Here is a 22,464-nt window from a genome sequence, read left to right on the forward strand (position 1 = left end):
GGGGAGCAGGGGCGGGGGGGCGGGTGGCATATGAGGAACTTTCGGGATAGCATTTGAAATGTAAATAAAGAAAATAATAATAAAAAATGAAAATAAAAAAACTTAATCATAGAAAAAGAAAAAAAAAGAAGCCTCAAAGTAGATTTAATAGCAAGAAGTAGTCATTTCCTAATAATAATAAAAAAGCAGAAATGAACATAAAAAACAAACAAAAGACCATTAAAACAAAACCCCAAACCAAACAGCAAAACAAAAAAGTTCTCAATAGTAATGCAAAATGATAGTTAAAAAATGTCAAAGGAAGCCGGGCATGGTGGCGCACGCCTTTAATCCCAGCACTTGGGAGGCAGAGGCAGGCAGATTTCTGAGTTCGAGACCAGCCTGGTCTACAGAGTGAGTTCCAGGACAGCCAGGACTATACAGAGAAACCCTGTCTCAAAAAAAACAACAACAACAAAAAAATGTCAAAGGAAATGACATGTTCTTTATAAATTAAGTGCATGTATGTCATTTATTTGCTGAATCTTATTGCAGTCTTGTGATTCGTCTCTTTGCAGGCTTAGAAGCACTTGTTTAATCTTACAGTTTTTTTTTTAATACTCAATGTTATAACAAGTTTCTCTGAGAAGGGCCTTCATTTACTTTGTATTCTCTATTGGACCTAATATGGTCTCCTGCCCACAGTAGGAAATCTGAAATGTTAGTTGACTTAATATGTTAGAATCTAAATTCTTAGAACCAAGTTATATACTTTAAAAGGTGGCTATCTTCATGAACTAGGCCACACGCACACAGGCATTTAAGTTTCTAAAACTTTTATTTTAAGTTTGTTGTGATAACCATATGTGAATTATTAATTATGCTTTTTTATTTTATCCTATTAGTGGTAATTTACTAAAAATAGAAGGAAAAGCCCTGCATTCTATTTTAGATGAAATTCTTTTCAAGCTTTTGTCAACTCCTAGTCCAGTCATAAGAAGTACTGCTACAAAGCTCCTGCTAGTACTGGCTGAATCCCATCAGGAAATTTTGATTTTACTGAGACTAAGTGCCTGCTATAAAGGTAGGACATACATATTTTCTTTACTTGATATTATCAAAGACAATAATGTATTGACAGTTTATGAATGATAAAATCTTTATATTTTGAAAAGTTAGTAGCTGAACTATTCAGGCAAACCTATTACAACATATACCATATTAGAATAGATGTCGCTATATGATCAACAAACATGCACATTTTGGTGATGGTATTCTAATAAATGTTTAATCCCTTTCTGACAAAAATATTCATATTGATTATACCAAATAGTGTAATAATGACCAAAGATGTCTTGACCTTATCAGAATTTATTCTAGAGAAGAAAATACAATTTTGCATTATTATCAGTTAATAATTAATTCCTTACTTTTTACTGCCTTTACTCAAAAATACTATATTTATATACATATATATAACACCAGATAATTATATAACATAATTTTATATATCACATATGTGTGATATATGTTCATATATTTTAGTATATTATATATGTTTATATATATCATATGAATATATATCGTATCCAAACTCAAGCACATTAAAAAGTCATAAGTCTTGATAAGTCTTGAGAGTAAATGAACTCATTGTTAACTACCATTCTCGTGTGAAAGTGTTAATTTAATTGAACACTTACTGATTGTAAGACTATTCTCCATGCTTATATTTCATTCCTTTAGTATATTGGATATTCTTTTTTTTTTTTTTTTGNTTTTTCGAGACAGGGTTTCTCTGTGTAGCCCTGGCTGTCCTGGAACTCACTTTGTAGACCAGGCTGGCCTCAGACTCAGAAATCCACCTGCCTCTGCCTCCCAAGTGCTGGGATTAAAGGCGTGCGCCACCACGCCCGGCTTTATATTGGATATTCTTATCCGTATTGACTGGAATAAGAGGCATGAAAAAATTAGGTCATTTACTAAAGACTAGTTTCCCAACTACCATCCAAAATTTTATGTTAGCTTTATGTTGTTTCTTTTTTAAACCAATATTATTTATATTCATTACAGTAAAATATGGGTTTCTAGTTCATTAAATATGCTTAATATAGAATGCTTCATGGCACTTTTAAAATTTCTAGGGTCTGTTTAATTACTAATCAATTAGAATAAACTTTAATGTTAATTATTTGAAAGACATTTTAGTAACTTTCCTTATATGTGTCATTAATATAGATAATTTTTTTATATATTGCAAGAAAAGAGATAGAATAAGCACCAGTATTAGACCTCTAGTTGTTATTATGCCAGACATACATTTTTTTCAATACTGCAGCTAGATTTCTACAGAAATGTGAACGTCCATTCCAGGTATGGTATCATGTGCCTTTAATCCCAGCACTCGAGAGGCAGAGGCAGAGGCAGAGGCAGAGGCAGAGGCAGACAGATCTCTGTGAGCTCAAGGCCAGCCTGGTCTACATAGTGGTGTACTAGGACAGCCAGAGCTACATAGTAAGCTCTGTTTCAACCCCCAACCCTAATAAAAAAGCAAAAACAACAAAAAAGTAAAATTGACCTTAATATTCCTCTCCATTTCTTTGATTGATAAAATTGCAGCAGCAGAATTTACTCAAGTTTACTAAGATGTTTTGCAGTTTTAAGTGTTGCTGAGAACTTGAATCTCAAAGAATGTATAATGCATTCAAAGATCCATATGATGGTAGCCCCAGATGTACACTAAAGACATTTTTATTTGCTTATATATATTTATTATATCACATACTTTAGAATCAAAGGTTACATTGTACCTTTTATGAAACTATTATTTGAGAATTAAAATGCAGTTTCCAAATGTCATAGCACTTCAGGCTTACTTCCATATTATAGATGTTAGAGTAAGAAGAATTGGTTAATAAAACTTATTAATAGCAACTAATAATAACCTGCTTAAGTGCTTCCACAAGGTAGGCATACATAGATGATATGTTTATAATTCATTTTCTTAAGAATGTTTCAGTTTAAGGTGTTTATGTTGAAAAGAAAACGAATTCTTTTTTCTCTGACTGATTGCAATTATTTAGACATTTTTACATTCAGATGTTACAAGTGAGGGACATAAAAATGATCAGAACAGAGGAACATTGGAAAGACTTCAATATAGAAATTGTTGAGAAAAAGAAAAACCATATACTTAATCATCTTGTTATATTTATTCATTTTCAAACAAAAAATTTAACTTCATTAATATTTAGATAACGAAAAAATCTTACTTTATTGATAATTGTTTTGTTTTGTTATTATATTTCAGGACTTAGAAGTCTGCTAAATAAACAGGAAAATCTTACAGAATTTAGTCGAGAACTTAGACAGCTCGTTGATCTTTTAACCCCTAAGATCCATCAGGAAGTAGAAGAACAGGTATTATAAAAATAATTTGTGTGATATTTGATAACTGTATTGAACTTTGGTTCTTCCTAAATATGCCTCACTTTCTTTCTCTTAACACTTTAAGCAAAATATCATTCCTGCCCAATAGATTTCAATTTCAATACAATTTCAATCTCCCTTTTCTATTTTTATGAGCAGGGTAATTTTTTTTTCAGGATGTCTCATGAAATCCCTTATTTATTTACTCTTTTATCAGTAAGCCATTTAAACTTCATTTTCATTAAAAATATCTATCATTTTACAAATGATATATGGCCACCTGTGGTGAGCCTTTCTTATCATTTATATAAAATAACACATTTCCTCTTTTCATAAATTATATTAATAAAATTATGTTTGATATGTGAGAGGTTTTATTTTATCATACTTCCTCAGTATACTCAAAATAGAGGCTCCAGCTAACTTACTTCTGTAGAAAGAGATACACTTTTATGATTTTCAGGTGAGGCCTTAAAATAAATATGAAAAGTAGTCTAAAATAATAAAATATATTTTTGGAGTAAAAGGAAATGAGATTATTCTGTACCTAAAATCTTAAACAAATGATAATTGAAAAGAGGTGCACTTTAGGCCAGAGAATGAAGGGAGAAATTTGGAAGGAAGAGAGTAAAGGAAAAGGATTTTACTTCCATAGGCTATTTTCAACATTATACATACTGGAAACAGCATCCTAAAAGCTTACAGAATTAAAACAGATTTGCATTACTACACATACATAGTCAACAGAACTTACATAGCCCAGGCCTAATCAAGTTGATAATTCTAAATGGACTGGAGCAATGGCTAAACAGTTAAGACTGTGTACTGCTCTTGCAAAGGACCTGAATTCTGTTGTCAGCACCCATGCTGGATGGCTCAGAAATGCCTGCACCTCCAGTTCTAGGGGGATTTGAAACCTCTGCCTTCTACACATGTGCATGCACACACATACATATAATTAAAATAATAAAAATAAATCTTTTAAAAGTACTAAACATTACCAAGATTGCTCCCTGGCCATGGTGGCACACATTTAATCCTGGTGCTTCACAAGCTAGGGAAGCATGATCATAATTTTGGGTCAGCATTGGTTAACAAAATGTAGTTTCAAAAACTAAACCCAACAAAACAAAAGACATTAGCTCAAAGTAGATTATGGAAGATTAAGGCAGAATTGTGAAGTCCTTGAAAGGAAGTGAGATCAGATAGAGCTAACTAGACAGTCTTGAATATGTTCTAGATATTACCTGAGCTTAACATCTTATATCTGGTAAGTGAGATATAGTAAGTTTACTTGGGCATTTTGGGCCTGATGAACTTCATGTTTCTGGCTACCCGTCTGTCTCGAGATAATGATTAACACTTATCCTGGCCTGGTATTTTAAAAGATAAATTTCTCAAAAAGACTTTTCTAGAGATGTATCAAAATTATTTCTGGTATATAATTTCAGAAACTACATAAAGCAGCTTGCTTGATTCAAGCCTATTGGAAAGGTTTCCAGACCAGAAAAAGATTAAAGAAGCTTCCGTCTGCTGTGATTGCCTTGCAGAGGAGTTTCAGGTAGAAAACCCAAACCAAATTGTTGGTTGAAATGATAATCTAGCTTTGCATGTAAATTTGTAATCCCACTCACCAACAAAAAAAGAAAAGAAAGAAAGAAAAGAAAAAGAGAAAAGAAAAGAAAAAGAAAGAAAGAAAAGAAAAAAGAAAGAAAAAGAAAAAAATTAATATAAGAGCGTTACCAGAGCACAGTTAAATGCAAGTGGGGGAGGGGAATATTTGTGTGTGTGTGTTTTTTCTTTTCTTTTTGCTTTCCTAATGTGTGTTGTTTTATTTTTGTCTTTATTCTGTTCCATAGTGTTACTGAGTACCAATGCTCAAGTAACCAGGTACCCTTTCAGAACAAAGGGCATAATAAGACAAATCTGATGGAATCCAATACTCAATCCTGTCCACTTCCTATCCAGGTTTGTGGGCCAATCCTGAAGAGGGAGCCAGTGAAATTTATATTATTAAATCCTCAAAATGAACAGTGCTCATAAGTATATATATATGTGTGTGTATATATAATTATATTTGTGGATACATAAAGATTAAAGATGTTAACCAAGATTTCCTGAGTAAATATGGCATGGGTAAGTGTGACCCTTTAGATATGACAAAACTATCGATCTCTACTTCAGTTATATTGAAAAATGAAATACTGAAGATGTGGGTCACTTTCTGATGACTAACCTAGCCAAATTCTTAAAGGTTACAAAACAAACCATAGCAAAAATAAATTTAAACAGTAGTTAACATTGATTATAAAGTAGACCCATTCAGAGGTAACTTTATTTTCATTCATCACTACTTAAAGCTAAATTTAACTCACTAAAATGAAACTGACATATTACAGAAGTAACCTTTAAAAACTGAAACCACACTTTTAATAATTGCAGCTGCATTTCTGTTACAAAAACATCTAAAAATAACTGTGTTCAAAATTGTCACACAATCACTCTGTCTGTATTATTTAGTAGATATCCTATAAAAACTTTCTTCTAGATAAATTTAAAAAGACAAGTATTTTTACTTTTGGGCATGAATATTATCAGCAAAGAAAGTATCAAGTTTTCAAACATTCATCAAGTAGACTGTGTGTGTGTGTGTGTGTGTGTGTGTGTGTGTGTGTGTGTGTATACATACATATATATACATACATAGAGAGGGGGGTGGAAAAGATGTGTGAGTTTTATGTATGTGTATTTTGTTTTACATATGTAATTATAGGAAAATAATCCCAAAATTGTGCATATGCGCGCACGTGTGTGTGTGTGTGTGTGTGTGTGTGTGTGTGTGTGTGTGCGCGCGTGTGTGTGCATATATGGAAAGAGAGAAAGTAACAGACTTGAGTTTGTATCTGGCTTTAGCAACTTATTGAGAAGTTAACAAAATTCTTAGCCTCAAATTTCAAATCTAGAAAATAGAGATAATGTCTGTGTTTTGTGGAATAGGCCAGTAACTTCACCTACTCAGGAAACAAAGGCAGGAAGAACATATGTTTAAACCCAGCCTGGGTTACAGAATGAGATCAAAACTGCTACTGCTAGACAATTTAGCAGAGACCCTGTCTCAAAGGGTATAAGGAGGACTGGATATAGTTCAAGGGTAGAACATTTGCCTAGCATGAACAAGACCTTAGGTTACATTGACTTCACAGCACTGTAAAAATTAAATGAATGAATTACTAAAGTTCATGTATATCACAAGGTTGAGATAATACATTTAGGATAATTTAAAAGGTTTTAGTATATGGCACTTTAAAAATAGGATTGAAAAATATACATAGTTTCTGCCCTTAATATATACAATTCTAGATTAGGGTTTAGTTTAATGCTAGAATGCATAGTTAGCATACAGTCTAATCACTACACTGAAAAGAAAACCTCAGGACCTCAGGATTGTGAGCTCATTTATGTAGAAGTGTATGTACAGAATCTAATTAATACTCTTATCATCTTAAAAATTTTAAGTTAGCATACAGAGTAATGAATTTCTTTATAGCCTTTCACACATACACGCTGTTAAGCTTTGTTTTCACCCCTCCATCACTACCCCCACCATCCTCCTTGTCACTACCTCTGGGTAGTTCTCCTCCCGACCTCAAATAGACTCCTTTTTTCTTTACCTCTCCTTAAGATATCATTTTCCCCTCTCACAGTCCTTTTTACAGTTTCATTAAATGTACACACAAAATTTAATATAGGTTCTGCATATTTGTCTGAGTCTAGCTTTAATTATTTCCAGTTCTCTTCATTTTATGCAAATTTCATGGATTTATTTTTCTTTATGGCTGAATAAAAAACATTCTATATATGTACCATATTTGCTTTGTCCTTCCATCTGTTGATAGATATGAGTGCTACCACTTCTTAATCACTGTAAAGAATGCATCAATTAATGTGGATATATAAATATCTCTATAGTATGTTAGCTTACTCATTTTGTTTGGAGGTTATTTTGTTTGAGGGTAGTGTTGTTTTATTTTATTGAGAGGGTGTCTCATGTAACCCCTTCAAAGTTCAAACTCCCAATTTGTTTTTGTTTTTTTTTTTTTGAAGTATTTATTTTTGTTGTTGCTTTTGGGAGAAAAAAAACATACTTTTGAAGCATGTAAATTCATCTAAGTAAAATAAATTGTATATCTCTTCTTCCATATCTTCCTGATTTTCCTCTATGGGGTACCTAAAAATGTTTTGAATGTATATACTGAATACTAATATTTGTGATGCTTTATATACTAGGTTGTAGTAGTTTAAAAATTTTTGATAAATAGCAGAAAATAAAGAAGTTGTAATGAAATAAAACATCTTTGAACACAGAAAGCTTAATAGCCAGTTATAAAACAGTATATATTTAGTAAACAGTTGAAAAATACTTATATCTGGAGGTAGACTAGATGACTAATTGGGATAAGGATGTCTGTCATCCAGCTTGATGTGTTTTAGATCTCCAGGACCAGCGTTTAGAGGGAGAAAACTGACTCCTTCAGGGTGTTCTCTGATCACACATGTTCCGTGGCTGACAAATGCACACAAACAGAATGCATGGACACACAGAGACAATAAATGTAGTTAGAAATTAATTTTTTAAAGATGTATTTATTATATGTAAATATACTGTAGCTGTCTTTAGACACTCCAGAAGAGGGCGTCAGATCTCATTATGGATGGTTGTGAACTACCATGAGGTTGCTGGGATTTGAACTCAGGACATTTGGAAGAGCAGTCAGTACTGTTAACTGCTGAGCCATCTCTCCAGCCCTAGAAATTAAATTTAACAAAAGGGAAAATAGGGCTCTGGAGAGATGTTTCAACAGTTAAGAGCATTTGCTACTCTTGTAGAGGACCTGAGTTCAATTTTTAGTACCCATATGGTGGCTCATACTGACACCCCAGTTTGGCCTCTATAGGCACCAGGTTTGCATGTGTTGCTTATGTAGACATGCAGACAGATAAATGTAAAAAAAAACATTTATTTTTAATTTTTTATAAGTATCGAGTGTTTTGCTGCATAAATGTCTATGTACCACATGTATTCCTGGTGCTTGTGGGGAAAGAATAGGGTATTGGATTTTTTTTGGACCTGGAGTTAGACAGCTGTGAGCCACCATGTAGGTGCTAGGAATTTAACTTGGGACTTCTGGAAGAACAGCTGGTTCTCTTAACTGTAGAGCCATCTCTCTTGCCCCCATAAATCTTAAACAAAATGAAAAGAGAGAGAGAGAAAAACTAAAAGTTAGATATATTTATACCATGAAGTGAAAACCACTATTGAAATTTTAACATCTTTTAAATAATTTATATTTCTATGTAAATTAATACAATTTTAATATATTTTTATTATATGTATATAATATGTATATTTTTTCTTTTTTTAAGGTTTATTTATTTTATGTATAGGAGTACACTGTAGCTATCCACAGACACCCAGCAGATGGTGTCAGATCCCATTACAGATGGTTATGAACCACCATGTGGTTTCTGGGAATTGAACTCAGGACCTCTGGAAGAACAGTCAGTACTCTTAACTGCTGAGCCATGTCTCCAGCCCTGAGCTAGGCATTCTTTTTGTAGGCCTGGCTATCCTTGGAACTTGGTAGACCAGGCTGGCCTTAAACTCAGAGATCCACCTGTCTCCCAAGCACTGAGATTAAAGGTATATGCCACCTGCACTTGGCATATTCTTCTATATCTTCATTTTATTTTCATCTAACAGTACATGTCACTATGTTTTTGCAAGTTTTCTATTTTAAAAATAAAATTCCATCAGTTAAATAACTCAATATTTCTTTATTCAATCCACTATAATGAGATACTTTTCAGTTTGTTACCACTATAATACTATGCTACAACATTCTTGACCATGTCTTTATATATTTGATTATTTCAGTAAGAAAAGTATTAGAAGTAGAATTGGCTGATCTGTATTTTTTTAGCCTTTTTATTTGTATTTAAAATATTTCTTCAGATTTTTTAATGTATTTATTCCAATATCTCTAGAGAAATTTATATATAATAACAATGTATTTCATTATACCCTTGTCTTAGGGTTTTACTGCTGTGAACAGACACCATGACCAAGGCAACTCTCATAAGACCAACATTTAATTGGGGCTGGCTTACAGGTTCAGAGATTCTGTCCATTATCATCAAGGCAGGAGTATGGCAGCATCCAGGCAGGCATGGTGCAGAAGGAGCTAAGAGTTCCACATCTTCATCTGTAGGCAGCTAGCAGAATACTGGCTACTAGGCAACTAGGTTGAGGGTCTTAAAGCCCATACCCACAGAGACCCACTTATTCCAACAAGGCCACACCTAATAGTGCTACTCCCTGGGCCAAGCGTATACAAACCATTATAACCCTACCAATGCTAGGAGTTACCTTCCAGAACATTTTTGACTTTACTTGTTTGGTTACTCTTGAGATCAAGATTTTTCGTGCATTTCTTGCTAGACATGGTTTATAAAATTGTATGTAAGGAACTTACTCTTTTTCTTTCACAGATCTAAACGAACAAAGATGATGTTGGAGCTAAATAGGCAGAAGGAAGAAGAAGACCTCAGATTAAGATTGCAGCTTCAAAGACAGAGAGCAATGAGGCTTTCCCGAGAGTCACGCTTGAACATGCTTGAAATAATTCATCCAGGTGAGTAATAATATCAACTTTATAAATGTAAAACTGTTAGACTATCTTAAGCCAAGTTTTCTGCTTCCTTAGTTAATTTTTTTTAATCTTCTTGCCTTTTCTCTATTTTCTTTCCTTAGAGAAATCATACTAAAGTTCTAGATTTTAAAAGTTACATCTTTTCTGATTCATACTTATAATTTTAAATTTTTTTACTTTCAGATACATGTATTAAACATAAATGTTTATAATTAAAGATAGTGAGTGGCCAGTGACATAAAAAAAAAAAAAAATCTTGAAAAGGATCCAGTCTGTCATCTGAACTTCATCCATTCCCTAGTATAAAATCTGTGACATATTAACATTTGTGACAGATGAAGCAGAATTAATAAGAGCATGCTATGGTGGTGTATCTATGTGTACATGTTCATCTGTGTGCATGTGTAGTGGATATACATGTGTGTATATGGCTAGAGTGCAACGTAAGGTTTCTTTCTCTATCCCTCTCCACTATAGTTTTGAGATAGGATCTCATATAGCCTGGGCTGGCTTCAATAGATACCTAAAGATGATCTTGAACTTTCACCCTTCTGCTTCTACCTCCCAAGTGCTTGGATTATAACTGTAGGCCACAAATTCTGACTTTATACATTGCTGAGGACTGAACCCAGAGCCTCATGCATGCTAGCAAGTATTCTTAGCAACTGAGCAATGTGTCTCTCCCCTCATAGGTTTTTCATTATTCATTAACTTCCCTTATTACTCATTCCCAAGAACATTCACTCGTTCCCTCCTTCCTTTTACTTTAAATATATTTTCCAGAATTTATCCTTTCTCAGTTATTCTCGCGTTGTCTTGCTTGATGTGTCCCATCCATAACTATACTGTCAGCTATCAGCAAAATGCTTAGCACTCTCATACCTGGCCTTCTATCCTACTTTCTCTCCTAAACAGCATTAAGCATTCCTAACTAGCAGTGCCCAATAACATATTTATGTTATCATTGAAAAGTTCTGTCTGTATTAACCAGTACAGTAGCAATAGCTATAAGTAGCAATTGAGTTTTTAAAATATGCTACTGCACTTGTGGACTTTTGAATGTTTAATTTTACTTTATTTAAATCTACTTAGTGACCACATGTATCTAATGGCTGCTGCTGTGATAGTTTTCTTTGCAATCCACAGATGGTTACAAAACTAAAGTCTTATTCCCAAATTTTCTCTCCATTGATTCTCCATTTCATGTAATGGCATCAAAAATCTGTTCAATTTCATTCAACATCCTTACTTTTTCTTTGTCACTCTTCTATATCAGGTCAGCTACCAAATCCAATTAGTTTTTTTTTAATATTATTTATTTATTTTTATTTATATGAGTACACTAGCTGTCTTCAGACACACACCAGAAGAGTGGATGCATCAGATCCCATTACAGATGGTTGTGAGCCACCATGTGGTTGCTGGGAATTGAACTCAGGACCTCTGGAAGAGCATTCAGTGCTCTTAACCACTGAGCCATCTCTCCAGCCCCTAATTAGTTTTTTAATACTCTCTCTAAGATACCTTCTTTTTATTACCACTGGTGCTGTGTTCTTTTATTTAACTATGGTGAACCTTGAGCGATATGCTCACCAACTCCAAAGTCAAGGGAAGCTTATTTGTGTGAACAATCAGAAGTTTGGAAACACACAGAGTAGATTAAAGAGCACATAAATACATTTTGTTCATCTCCCCTGATCATCCCAAATGCTTTCCTACATGGATTTATGAATCTTTTATTTATTTATTTATTTATTTGTTTGTTTATTTATTGTCAAACTGTTTTTGGTATTGGCCTTTTATCCCTTTTCTCCTTACTCTGGAACGACAATTTTATGAGTCCTTTTTGGAAAGAAACTGCATATTCTAGGAAAGCTCTACTTTCTGCAATCTTAGAACTATTATAAAATGAAAAAGATTAGCAAATTAGTGTAAACAGTATTGACAAATACTCTTTATAAAAAGCCTGCAAAATCATTACTGTTGTCCTAATTTCAGACCTCGAGACCTTGGGAAAACATAGCTGAGTATGTTATAATAATGTCTGTCATCTCTTTAGGTCAAGTGGAGAAGTACAATAGGGAAATGGAAGAGAAATCAGCATTGACTATTCAGAAACATTGGAGAGGGTACAGGGAAAGGAAGAATTTTCGCCAACAGAGGCCATCTCTCACAGAGTATAAAGCAGCTGTCACACTTCAAAGAGCAGTGAGTCTGCTGTAGTATACACAGTTCTACATAAGGAGGCAAACAAGTGTTCAAAATTGACTTTGCTGTTTACCAAATATAAATCTGTGATCAAGTCCTTTTGCTTTTCTGAGCTTATTTTCTTTATAAAATAAGAACCTAGGACTAGAACCTAGGACTAGCTCATTAGTTGAGTACTTCCCTAGCATGTGCAAGACCCTAGGCTTAATCTCTAGCAACCTAAATTCAAACAAAGAACAGTAATAACAACACTTATTTGCCTCTGCTCAAGTTGATTTAGACTTAAGTACTTGATTAAGTTGATTAAGTACTACCTTAAAATCTTGTATGCCATTTACTAGATTGCAACCTTGTTATTGTTGCTTATTTTTCTCTCCTATTTGGCTTGTAAATTCCTCAAGGATAGGGAACTAATCCTTTTATATTGGTGTCAGCTCTCAACAAGCTTGATATGAATGAATATTCTGTTTTTATATACTGTTATATAAATCAGAATCAGATGGCATATATGAGGATTCTAAAGTCTGTAAATTGCATGGTCTTATGCAAATGTATATTTTATTTAATTCTTCTAAAATAATCAACTTATGGGGAAGGTACTAGTTATAATTAGAACATATAATTAGAACTCTTGAATTGTAGAATGGTATTCATATGGTAGTTTTCCTAAGGATTATATATAGTAAGTCATATTATATTGGAAAAGCATAGCACAGGGCTTCTTTTTCACTTAGTAATCTCTTCCGTCTAATACCTACTTCTCTTATACATCATTAGGCCTCTATTAAGATTTCAAGTCTGGGGCTGGAGAGATGGCTCAGCAGTTAAGAGCACTGACTGCTCTTCCAGAGGTCCTGAGTTCAATTCCCAGCAACCACGTGGTGGCTCACAACCATCTGTAATGAGCTCCGATTCCCTCTTCTGCTGTGTCTGAAGACAGCTACAGTGTACTCGTATACAAGAAATAAAATAAATCTTTAAAAAAAAGATTTCAAGTCTGAAAGCATGTAGCTTAATCACCTTTTTTATAGGTTTTACTGTTAATTCTCATTTCTTACCATGATAAATTTTGAGCACTCAATGTGGGTTAACATTTATAAGGATGTTTTAATTTTTTAAATTGTATGTAAGCATGTGTGTCTATGTGTGTGGGTGTGTGCACTTGAGTGCTAATGCCCCCTGATGCCAGAAGCTTCACAGTGTCTGAAGATAGTTACAGTAGTTGTGAGCCACGGGTGCTGAGAACTAAACCTGGGCTTTTCTTTCTGCAAGAGCAGTTTCTAGTCTTAACTGCTCAGATGTCTTTCCAGCCTTATGAAGATACTTCTAAACCATCAAAAACCAGTAGAATAAATACTAGGGAAATGTGAAGAGTGATCTGTCTCTTCCTCCACCCTTATGTTATATATGAAACAAACCTGCTATTTATCCTGAGCTAAAGAGAGTGACCCAAGGCAACCTGAGGATAGCTCATTTATATCCTGATGGAGATGCTTCTTTTTAGAGATATTTGCCTTTGTGATAGCTGCCCAATCAGATTGATTTGTGGGAAAGCCTGTGGTGCATATATATATATATATATATATATATATATATATATATATGTGTGTGTGTGTGTGTGTGTGTGTGTGTGTATACATATAGATAGATAGATATAGATATATACATTGTCATTAATATGTTCATACTGCCTATGTTNCAACCTGAGGATAGCTCATTTATATCCTGATGGAGATGCTTCTTTTTAGAGATATTTGCCTTTGTGATAGCTGCCCAATCAGATTGATTTGTGGGTATGATACACACACACACACACACATATATATATATGTGTGTGTGTGTGTGTGTGTGTGTGTGTGTGTATACATATAGATAGATAGATATAGATATATACATTGTCATTAATATGTTCATACTGCCTATGTTGGAATGCTAATGTTTTACATATAGCATTCTAGGACTTCTATAGCTGTGATAAAACACCATGACCAACTGCAACTTGGAGAGTAAAGGATTTATTTCATCTTATGCTTCCAGTTAACATCACTGAGGGAGGGAAGTCAGGGCAGGAACTTGGGAGGTAGGAACTAGAGCAGAGGCTATGGAGAAATGCTGTTTCCTGGCTTAATGCTCAGCCTGCTTTGTTTATTATAGCACCCACTAGCCTAGGAGTTGCACCACCCACAATGAGCTGGTCCTGCTCATATCCATCATCAATCAAGAAAATGTTTTTTAAGCTTTTCCACAGACCTTTTTGGTAGGGGCATTTTTTTAGTTGAGGTTTCTTTTTCTAGAATAACTTTAGCTTTTGTCAAGTTGACATAAAAACTATCTAGCATATATAGTTATATTTTTTATAACTCAGATATAAAATATTTTACATTTTATAGTATAGCTACATGAAATCTAAAATAACTGGGATTTGTTATCTGTGTTATATTTCTATAGCAATTTTCATTTAGTGGCTTGTTAAAGCCAAGCATTGTAACATGACCTCTAAAGACTGAGAGGCCAGAGAATCCCATGATTCCTAAGCTTGAAACCATTCTGGTTTACACACCAAATTCTCATTTCAAAGGAAGGGGGGGGGGGACATAATTAATCAGTGTCATTAAAAGTAAATACAGAGTAGTAAGGTTATCCTTTACATTTATTTGTCTCTTAGGAACAATTGGTTTTTCAGGTACTTGGCAACAAAAGAAAAATTAAACCATTATCTACCTTCTCTTTCTTTCTTGCTTTGTACAAAAGCCAGGACCCCTCTTAAGACATTGTCTCACTGTGCCTCCCAGGTTGCTGACTGTGATCTTAAATTATCTTTTCTCACCCCTCACTACTAATATTATAATTCACTATCACACCTAATTAAGGCAGTGTATTTTTTAGTTGATAAAAATAGAAGGAAAAAAATCCAAAATGATGTGTATTACATTATATCTCTAATCCAGGCACTCAAGAGATTGAACCAGGATCTCAAATTCAAGGTTAGCCCAGACTACATAGCAAGTTCCAGGCATTCCTGAGCTATGTAGCAAAGACATGGCCCCCAAATAGCAGAATGCTGAAACCACTTCAATTATTAGACTTATTTATTCTCATAGACAAATTAAGAGTTCTTGGTAGTGAGTGTCGCAATGTAAGAACTAAATTTAAATTGTGCTTTTGAATGTTTTTAGATATTTTCTTCATTTTTACCTTTTTAAAAAGCAGTAGTTTAGAAAGAGAGTTGGCCTCTAGATCCAGAAGGGTAGCTTGACTATAGAATACTAACACACAGTGTTGTATACTCGTCCATCACTAAGCATTCATAAAAAGGATTAGCAAAACAAACCATTGAAAAATTTAAAAGCCAAAACCAAAATAAATTAAGATATGAGAAAAACATCAAGGGAGTTTTTCTGATTAAGGAATAGAGTGAAGTTCTCATCGGAACGTTGTAAACCCAGGGTGGTACTAAAAGGAAGGCTGGAAGAGAAAAGGATGTGTGACCAAAAAAATCTCCAAACAGAAGAATGAAAGAGTCTCTCTTTTGCAGGTGCAAGCACCATACTAAAAATGAGTATTAAGGGAAATTTAACATTTAAGGCATCCACTCAACCCCCTTTCTTCTGCAGGCTTACAGATAGTAGAGTAGAAGCATTTTCTTTGGGAAATCTGAAGTCTTAATAAAGTCAAAGTTTACTAACATTGAAGTATCCAAACAAAACAACTTGGTTCATTAGTCCTATGCTGAAATGCATAGTAGATGAGCCCTACACAGCAGCTCAGTACGTCTAAATAGCTTTTTAGTGCTCAACCTTATAGGCCAAAGGCAAGTATAAGTGAACATGAGGAAAACTGCTTGATAGAAATAGAGAATTTAATACTTAGAGGTGTACCTCAGAGAGTAGAGTACCTGACCAGCATATATGAGGTCCTACATTCAATCCCTGACAGTGGGGAAAAACAAAACAACAACAAATATTTAGAGAGATGACACAGGAATTAGAAAATAAGATTTGTTTTTGATCTGTCATTTCCTCTGATAAGAGAATACATGGTACAAAATCAACATGTTTAAAAGGGAAAAGGAAAAAGTGAGGGTGGGGGTGGAGAGAGGCAGACCTCTGTTGAACAGTTAAAATTTACTAGAAAGCACGATAAAAAAAAAAAAAAAAATACTGGGCTGGTGAGATGGCTCAGTGGGTAAGAGCACCTACTGCTCTTCCAAAGGTCCTGAGTTCAAATCCCAGCAACCACATGGTGGCTCACAACCACCCATAATGAGATCTGACACCCTCTTCTGGTGTATCTGAAGACAGCTACAATGTACTTATTTTTAATAATAAATAAATCTTTGTTTAAAAGAAAGAAAGAAAGAAAGAAAGAAAGAAAGAAAGTATTATCCATCAGAGAAGTCAAATACATAAGTATTTAAAATCAAGAACAGAAAATACAGAGGAGAGGAAATCAAAAGAATTTTCTAGAACTACAGCATTGATAAATGTCCAATACTGTAACAAACATTTATTTCACATTTCTGTGAAATACATTGAGAACAAAGAACTTAGTAGCACTAGAACTGAAGAAATCTTGAGCTAAAGCTGACATGTCTAAGAGAAGTGATTTCCAGTTAAAATTATGTGCTCACTGAAAAGGGAGTTAAAAAGCAGACTAAAGACACTTATATAATCACAGACACTCTTAAGCCAGTGGGAAAACCAAGAAGGTGTACAGCTGAAATTCAAGAAGTGCAGGGAGAAATAAAATGAGAAACCAAGGTGATTGTACAGAGACCCTCGGATGAGCTTTGTACCAGGTGGAGAGAAACAGGTAGGTTAGAAACTCCCCAAAAATGTATGTGCTACAATATCTGATATATCAATGTCTTGACAATTAGAATGAAGTTGTAGAACGTAATCAGGTCTAAGTATGTAGAAAATCAAGCACATGGAAAAAAGAAGTGTTAATTTCAGGGAAAATATGCAGGGAAGACAGTGTAGTTCTAATATATGCTTCAGAATGAATAGTAGCTTTACCTGCTGCTGTTCTGTATGGGTAATACCAGCACTCGGGAGCTGCACAGCAGAAGTACAGGTTTGAGACTAATATAGCCTGAATAATAAAGCCCTGTCCCCCCAAAAATAAAACTACCTTTTATGGAATAATCATTATGTGAATTTTATTTTTACTGAAATTACGACATTAATTATGTAGGGTGGACTGTACATGGGAGTATTTGCAGTATAAAGTAACCAGATCCTTATTTTGGTTCAAGAAAATCAATAAATATTATGTTTAATTTGTGAGAAAAAAATCATAGAAATCTACTGATGGAGCTCACATGAAGGAAAAAATGTTAAAGTTGTTGCCTTTGGGATCTGTAAAACTGACCCTTTAAACTATAGAATTATGCTAGCCAACTTTTTCTGGAAAGGACCAGATAAGGAAATATTTTAGGCTTTGCAAGCTATAGCCTGTAATAGCTACTTAACATTTGAAGCAGAAAAGCAACTGTAAATAACAGTTAGACTGATAGTAGTTAAGCAAGTATAGCTGTATGCCAATAAAAATTTGTAGACATTTGAGTTTTGATTTACACATACTTTTACATGTCATAAAAATAAAGTATCCTTTTAAATTGTTAGCCATTTAAAGTGAAATAAACAGGTATTTACTATACAGAAACAACCTACTGTTTTTGACCTGTAGGCTATGACTTGCCAATCAATGCTTTCAAAACTGTATATAATTTTGGTGAAGATAAAAACATGGGAGAAAAATGAAGAATTGAAAAGAATGATTTCATATTTGTACCAAAATTATATAAATCTATTATCAAAGACTTGAGAAAACATTCAGAAAATTTGCTTTTATCAGTAGTCTCATAGCTTAAAATGTTAAAAATGTTTTCTCTTTACCAAGCCTTTTCTTACTGTCTCTTTTATATGTGGAATACTATAAAACATGTAAAATTAGGGTCCTTGTTTTTTATTGGCATAGAGCATGTCCTATAGAAACCTTTGGTTTGCCCAGAATCATAGAGTTTATGAGGAATTAGAATTGAGATTAGAACTCAATGTTTATTTCCTTTTTTATACTCATTTCTTACTGCAAACATGAGTGCTTAATATGAACTCAGAGACTATGGCAGCACTCATAGGACCTATACATCTTCGAGCCAGATGAAATCCCAGCACTGAGAGTGGAAAGTATATATGGGCCCTATCCCTAACCATGGAATTGCTACCTACTGATAAAGAGAAAATCAGTGAGTGTCACTGGGTATATCAGCCATACTCCAGGAGAGACTCCCTGCCCAGGAGTAGCTGGCCAATACAGAACTCCATGTAATTTGGTTTTGTTGTGTTTTATTTTGTGGGCTCTTTATTTTTTTTTTTTTTTTTCCGTTTGGGCATTTTTCTTACTGGGTTTTTTGGTTTTTGTTTTTGGTTTTTGAAAGAGAAAGTATGAGAACATGAAGTTTGGTAGAGAGCTGGAAAGTATCTAGCAGGAGTTGGGGAGGGGAAACAATTAGAATATTTTTAAAATTTTAATAATATATATATTATTAAATTTTTTTATATATATATATTCTTGTCTAAATGTGTAAGGCCGTAGGTTTGATGCCTAGCACCACTTATAATTTATGCCAGGATTTAGCAGGTGGAAACTGGAGGACCAGATAGAGTTATCTTAGGCTACTTGTTAGTTCAAGGCTTGCCTAAGCTATGTGAGGCCTGGGAAACCAAAAACCACAGTAATAGAAATATTTAGGTGTATTCTTTGGTATTAGTGTTTCTATTGCTACAATGAAACACGATGACAAAAAAGCAGTTTGGGAAGGAAAGGGCTTATTTATTTGGCTTAACTTCCAAGTCATAATTCATCATTAGAGGAAATCAGAACAGGAACTCAAGGAGAGCTAGAACCTGGAGGCAGGAGCTGATGCAGAAGACATGGAGGGATGCTGCGTACTGGCTTGCTCAGCCTGCCTTCTTATAGAACCCAGGACCACCAACTAGCCCAGAGATGGCGCAACCCACAATGTACTGGGCCCTCCCTCATTGATCACTAGTTGAGAAAAAGTCCTACAGCTGGATCTCATGGAGATATTTTCTCAACTTGAGGCATCTTTCTCTGTGATGACTCTATCTTGTGTCAAGTTGTCACAAAAAGCAGCCAGTGCAACTGACCCCTTGTCAACTTAACACACAAGTCACTATTAAGCCACAACCCTTACTTTCTTGTTCATCCCCAAGATCTAAATAACTGTAAAAGCTCCACAATCTTTACAAATTCAAATACATTAAAATTTTGGTTCCTTTAAAGTATCCAATCTCTTTTAAAATCCAAATTCTTTTACAGTTCAAACTCTCTTAACTGTGAGCTCCAGTAAAATACTTTCTTCAAGGGGGAAAAGAAATCAAGGCACAGTCACAATCAAATCAAAGCAAAATCAAACTCTTAACCATCCAATGTCTGGGATCCACCTATACTCTTCTGGACTTGAGTCATTCCTCCTCCAAAGGTCACATCTCCAGCTCTGCCCTCTATAGCACATAGCTTGTCTTTTAGCTTTGGCTGCTTCTACTGCTGCTACTGTTCTTTTGTGATCATCCCATGGTATTGGTATGGCCAAAACACTGGAGTCATCCGCTGCAACTGGGCTACACTTTCACAAATAACATCTCATAGACTTTCATAGTGCCCAACCTCAACTTCTCTGCATAACTCCTTCAGTCCTGGGCCTTCAACTGCTACTGAGCTGTACCTTCAACCAATGGCCTTCCTGGCGTCCCAGAATACCAAGCCTCAGCTGCTCTCCCTGACCCTTTGATGTCTTCAAAACCAGTACTACCTGGGTAACTCATACAGTATCAAGTCCTGCTGCCAACACAAGGTACAACCTTGGAACACAGCTTTTCTGTGCTCACAGAAAACACTTCCCAGAAGATTTCATCTCAGTGATGCTGATCTCTTCTTAATCCTTGCTAATGTCTTAGCTCCAGCTAACCAGCATCAATTGTCCCAGTAATGAAAAAGTTCCACTTTAGTAGTTCTGGTATCTTGTTAATCACAGCTGATTGTTCAGCTCCAGCAAACCAGAACCACAGAATCTTAAATCAGAATAATAGTCTTGATAGAGTCTTGTTCCTCTGAAATTTCACAGGTTATGCCTCCATCTTCTGCCCTACTCTCAACATTTTTATCTTCCAAGCTCCTACAGAACATCCCAATGAGGTCTCAGCACTACTCATTGTCTTTTATAGTTCCAAAGTCCTTCCACAATCTTCCCTAAAACATGGTCAGGTCTGTCACAGCCACACCTCAGTTTGCTGGTGCCAACTTGTCTTAGTTAGGATTTCTGTTGCTGCAACAGAGCACCATAACCAAAAAGCAAGTTGGAGAAGAAAGGGTTTATTTGGTTTACACTTCCAGATTATAATCCATCATTTGGAGGAAGTCAGAACAGGAACTCAAACAGGACAGAAACCTGGAAGCCGGTGCTGATGCAGAGTACTTGAAGGGGTGCTGCTCACTGACTTGGTTCCCTTGACTTGCTCAGCTTACCTTCTTATAGAACTCAGGACTACCAGCCCAGGGATAGCACCACACACAGAGTTTGGGACCTCCCACATTGATCACTAGTTGAGAAAATGTCCTTCAGTTGGATCTCATGGAGGCATTTCCTCAACTGAGGCTCCTTTCTCTGTGATGACTCTTAGCTTGTGTCAAGTTGACACACAAAACCAGCCAGTTCTCCTTTAAAAAAAAATTAAAAGTGTATAGTCTTACGCTGCTACCATGGTGGGAAAGTGATGTGTGCTTAGTAGAAACCAGACTTCAACTGGTAGAGGTATTAAGCATATTTGCAACTTACAAGTATTTTCAACTTAAAATGGACTTATTGGATATAGCCTTATTAGAAGTAGAAGTGGATCTGTATAGGTAAAAAGTTATTATGTTCCTTTCTTTTGTCACAGCCTCATTCCCCTCCTCATGCATACTCAGTTGCCTAATGCAACCTTGGTGTCACTGACATAGATTATGGGAAAAAGTTGTATTAAGGGAACAGAATCAAAAGATCTTTTCTTTTTATTTTCCCCTCTTTACTTCACTCCAGGTTCTTAAATTCCTAGCAAAGTGCCGTAAGAAAAAGAAACTCTTTGCCTCTTGGCATGGACTCCAAGAACTCACTGATGCACGCAGAGTTGAGCTGAAGCAACAAGTGGACGACTATGTCAAGAGACATCCAGTATGTAGGCTTCTGTGCTGAAATACGCATTACATTAATCCATTGCATGGTCTTTACCACTAAAGTAGTATATCATATATATTTTCACATTGACTGTTGGATGCAGGTTCCATAGACTTAGTAGACTTGAACTCTTCTTACAGTTACAGGATCCAAAGGTATAACTGGTGGTGAATGGGGATTCAACTTAAAAATTGGTTATTTCCTTTACTATGCCAACAAAACTTGTGCATTGCTTCTTTTATAATAGTACTGTAAAAATCTTGTCTGTTTTGAATCTTTGAATAAGAATACATATTATCAATCAATGAGCATTCATTCTTACCTCCATATGCTCAAACACATGCATAAGAACTCATATTCACTAGTCTAAACTCCCAAGATTGAGTAAGATGTAGAATTTGATGCCCTATCTCTTTGGTTTTCAAACTGTAATGCTGCTGACACCTTTCCACAACAGAAACATGCTTTTCTCTGACACTGTGTAGGCACAGTGATAGAGAGTAGGCGCTACCTGCTTCTTCCCTCTGAGTTTCTGACCTTAAACTTCTGCGCATCTTTGAAGGACATTTCTGTCTGTTTTGAGAAGGACATCAAAGTACTCCTCACATTTCGTTAGGACCGTTTTAAAGTTCCTTGTGTCTGAGTTTGTTTCTTCCCTTCCTTCCTCCTTTTCCCTCCTGATACAAACACAACTTTCTACAATCTAAAGTCTGAGCTCAGAAGCGTGGTTCACATTGTTAATCCTGGCACTCAGGAGGCAAATACTGGCAGATCTTTGTGAGTTCAAGGACAGCCTGGTCTACAGAGCAAGGAGAGCTAGAACTACACAGAGAAACCCTGTCTCAAAAAGAAAAAGAAAAAAAAAACTGTAGGGTGACTATATTAAAGGATTGATATAAT

At 35.0% G+C, this 22,464-nt stretch overlaps 1 protein-coding gene across 2 annotated transcripts in view; it reads left to right on the forward strand.

Annotated features, from left to right (window-relative positions):
- The window catches only part of Iqcb1 (IQ motif containing B1), a 47,146-nt gene that overhangs the window by 17,966 nt on the left and 6,716 nt on the right, over positions 1 to 22,464 (forward strand). For both annotated transcript variants that reach the window (XM_029544855.1, XM_021209194.2), the window contains exons 8-13: positions 885 to 1,063; positions 3,287 to 3,396; positions 4,857 to 4,966; positions 9,955 to 10,097; positions 12,175 to 12,323; positions 21,430 to 21,561. In XM_029544855.1, coding sequence (XP_029400715.1) covers positions 885 to 1,063; positions 3,287 to 3,396; positions 4,857 to 4,966; positions 9,955 to 10,097; positions 12,175 to 12,323; positions 21,430 to 21,561 — 823 coding nt within the window. The remainder of the gene's footprint in view (positions 1 to 884; positions 1,064 to 3,286; positions 3,397 to 4,856; positions 4,967 to 9,954; positions 10,098 to 12,174; positions 12,324 to 21,429; positions 21,562 to 22,464) is intronic.

The sequence above is a fragment of the Mus pahari genome, chromosome 12 (assembly GCF_900095145.1).
Source record: "Mus pahari chromosome 12, PAHARI_EIJ_v1.1, whole genome shotgun sequence".
NCBI classification, from domain to species: Eukaryota; Metazoa; Chordata; class Mammalia; order Rodentia; family Muridae; genus Mus; species Mus pahari.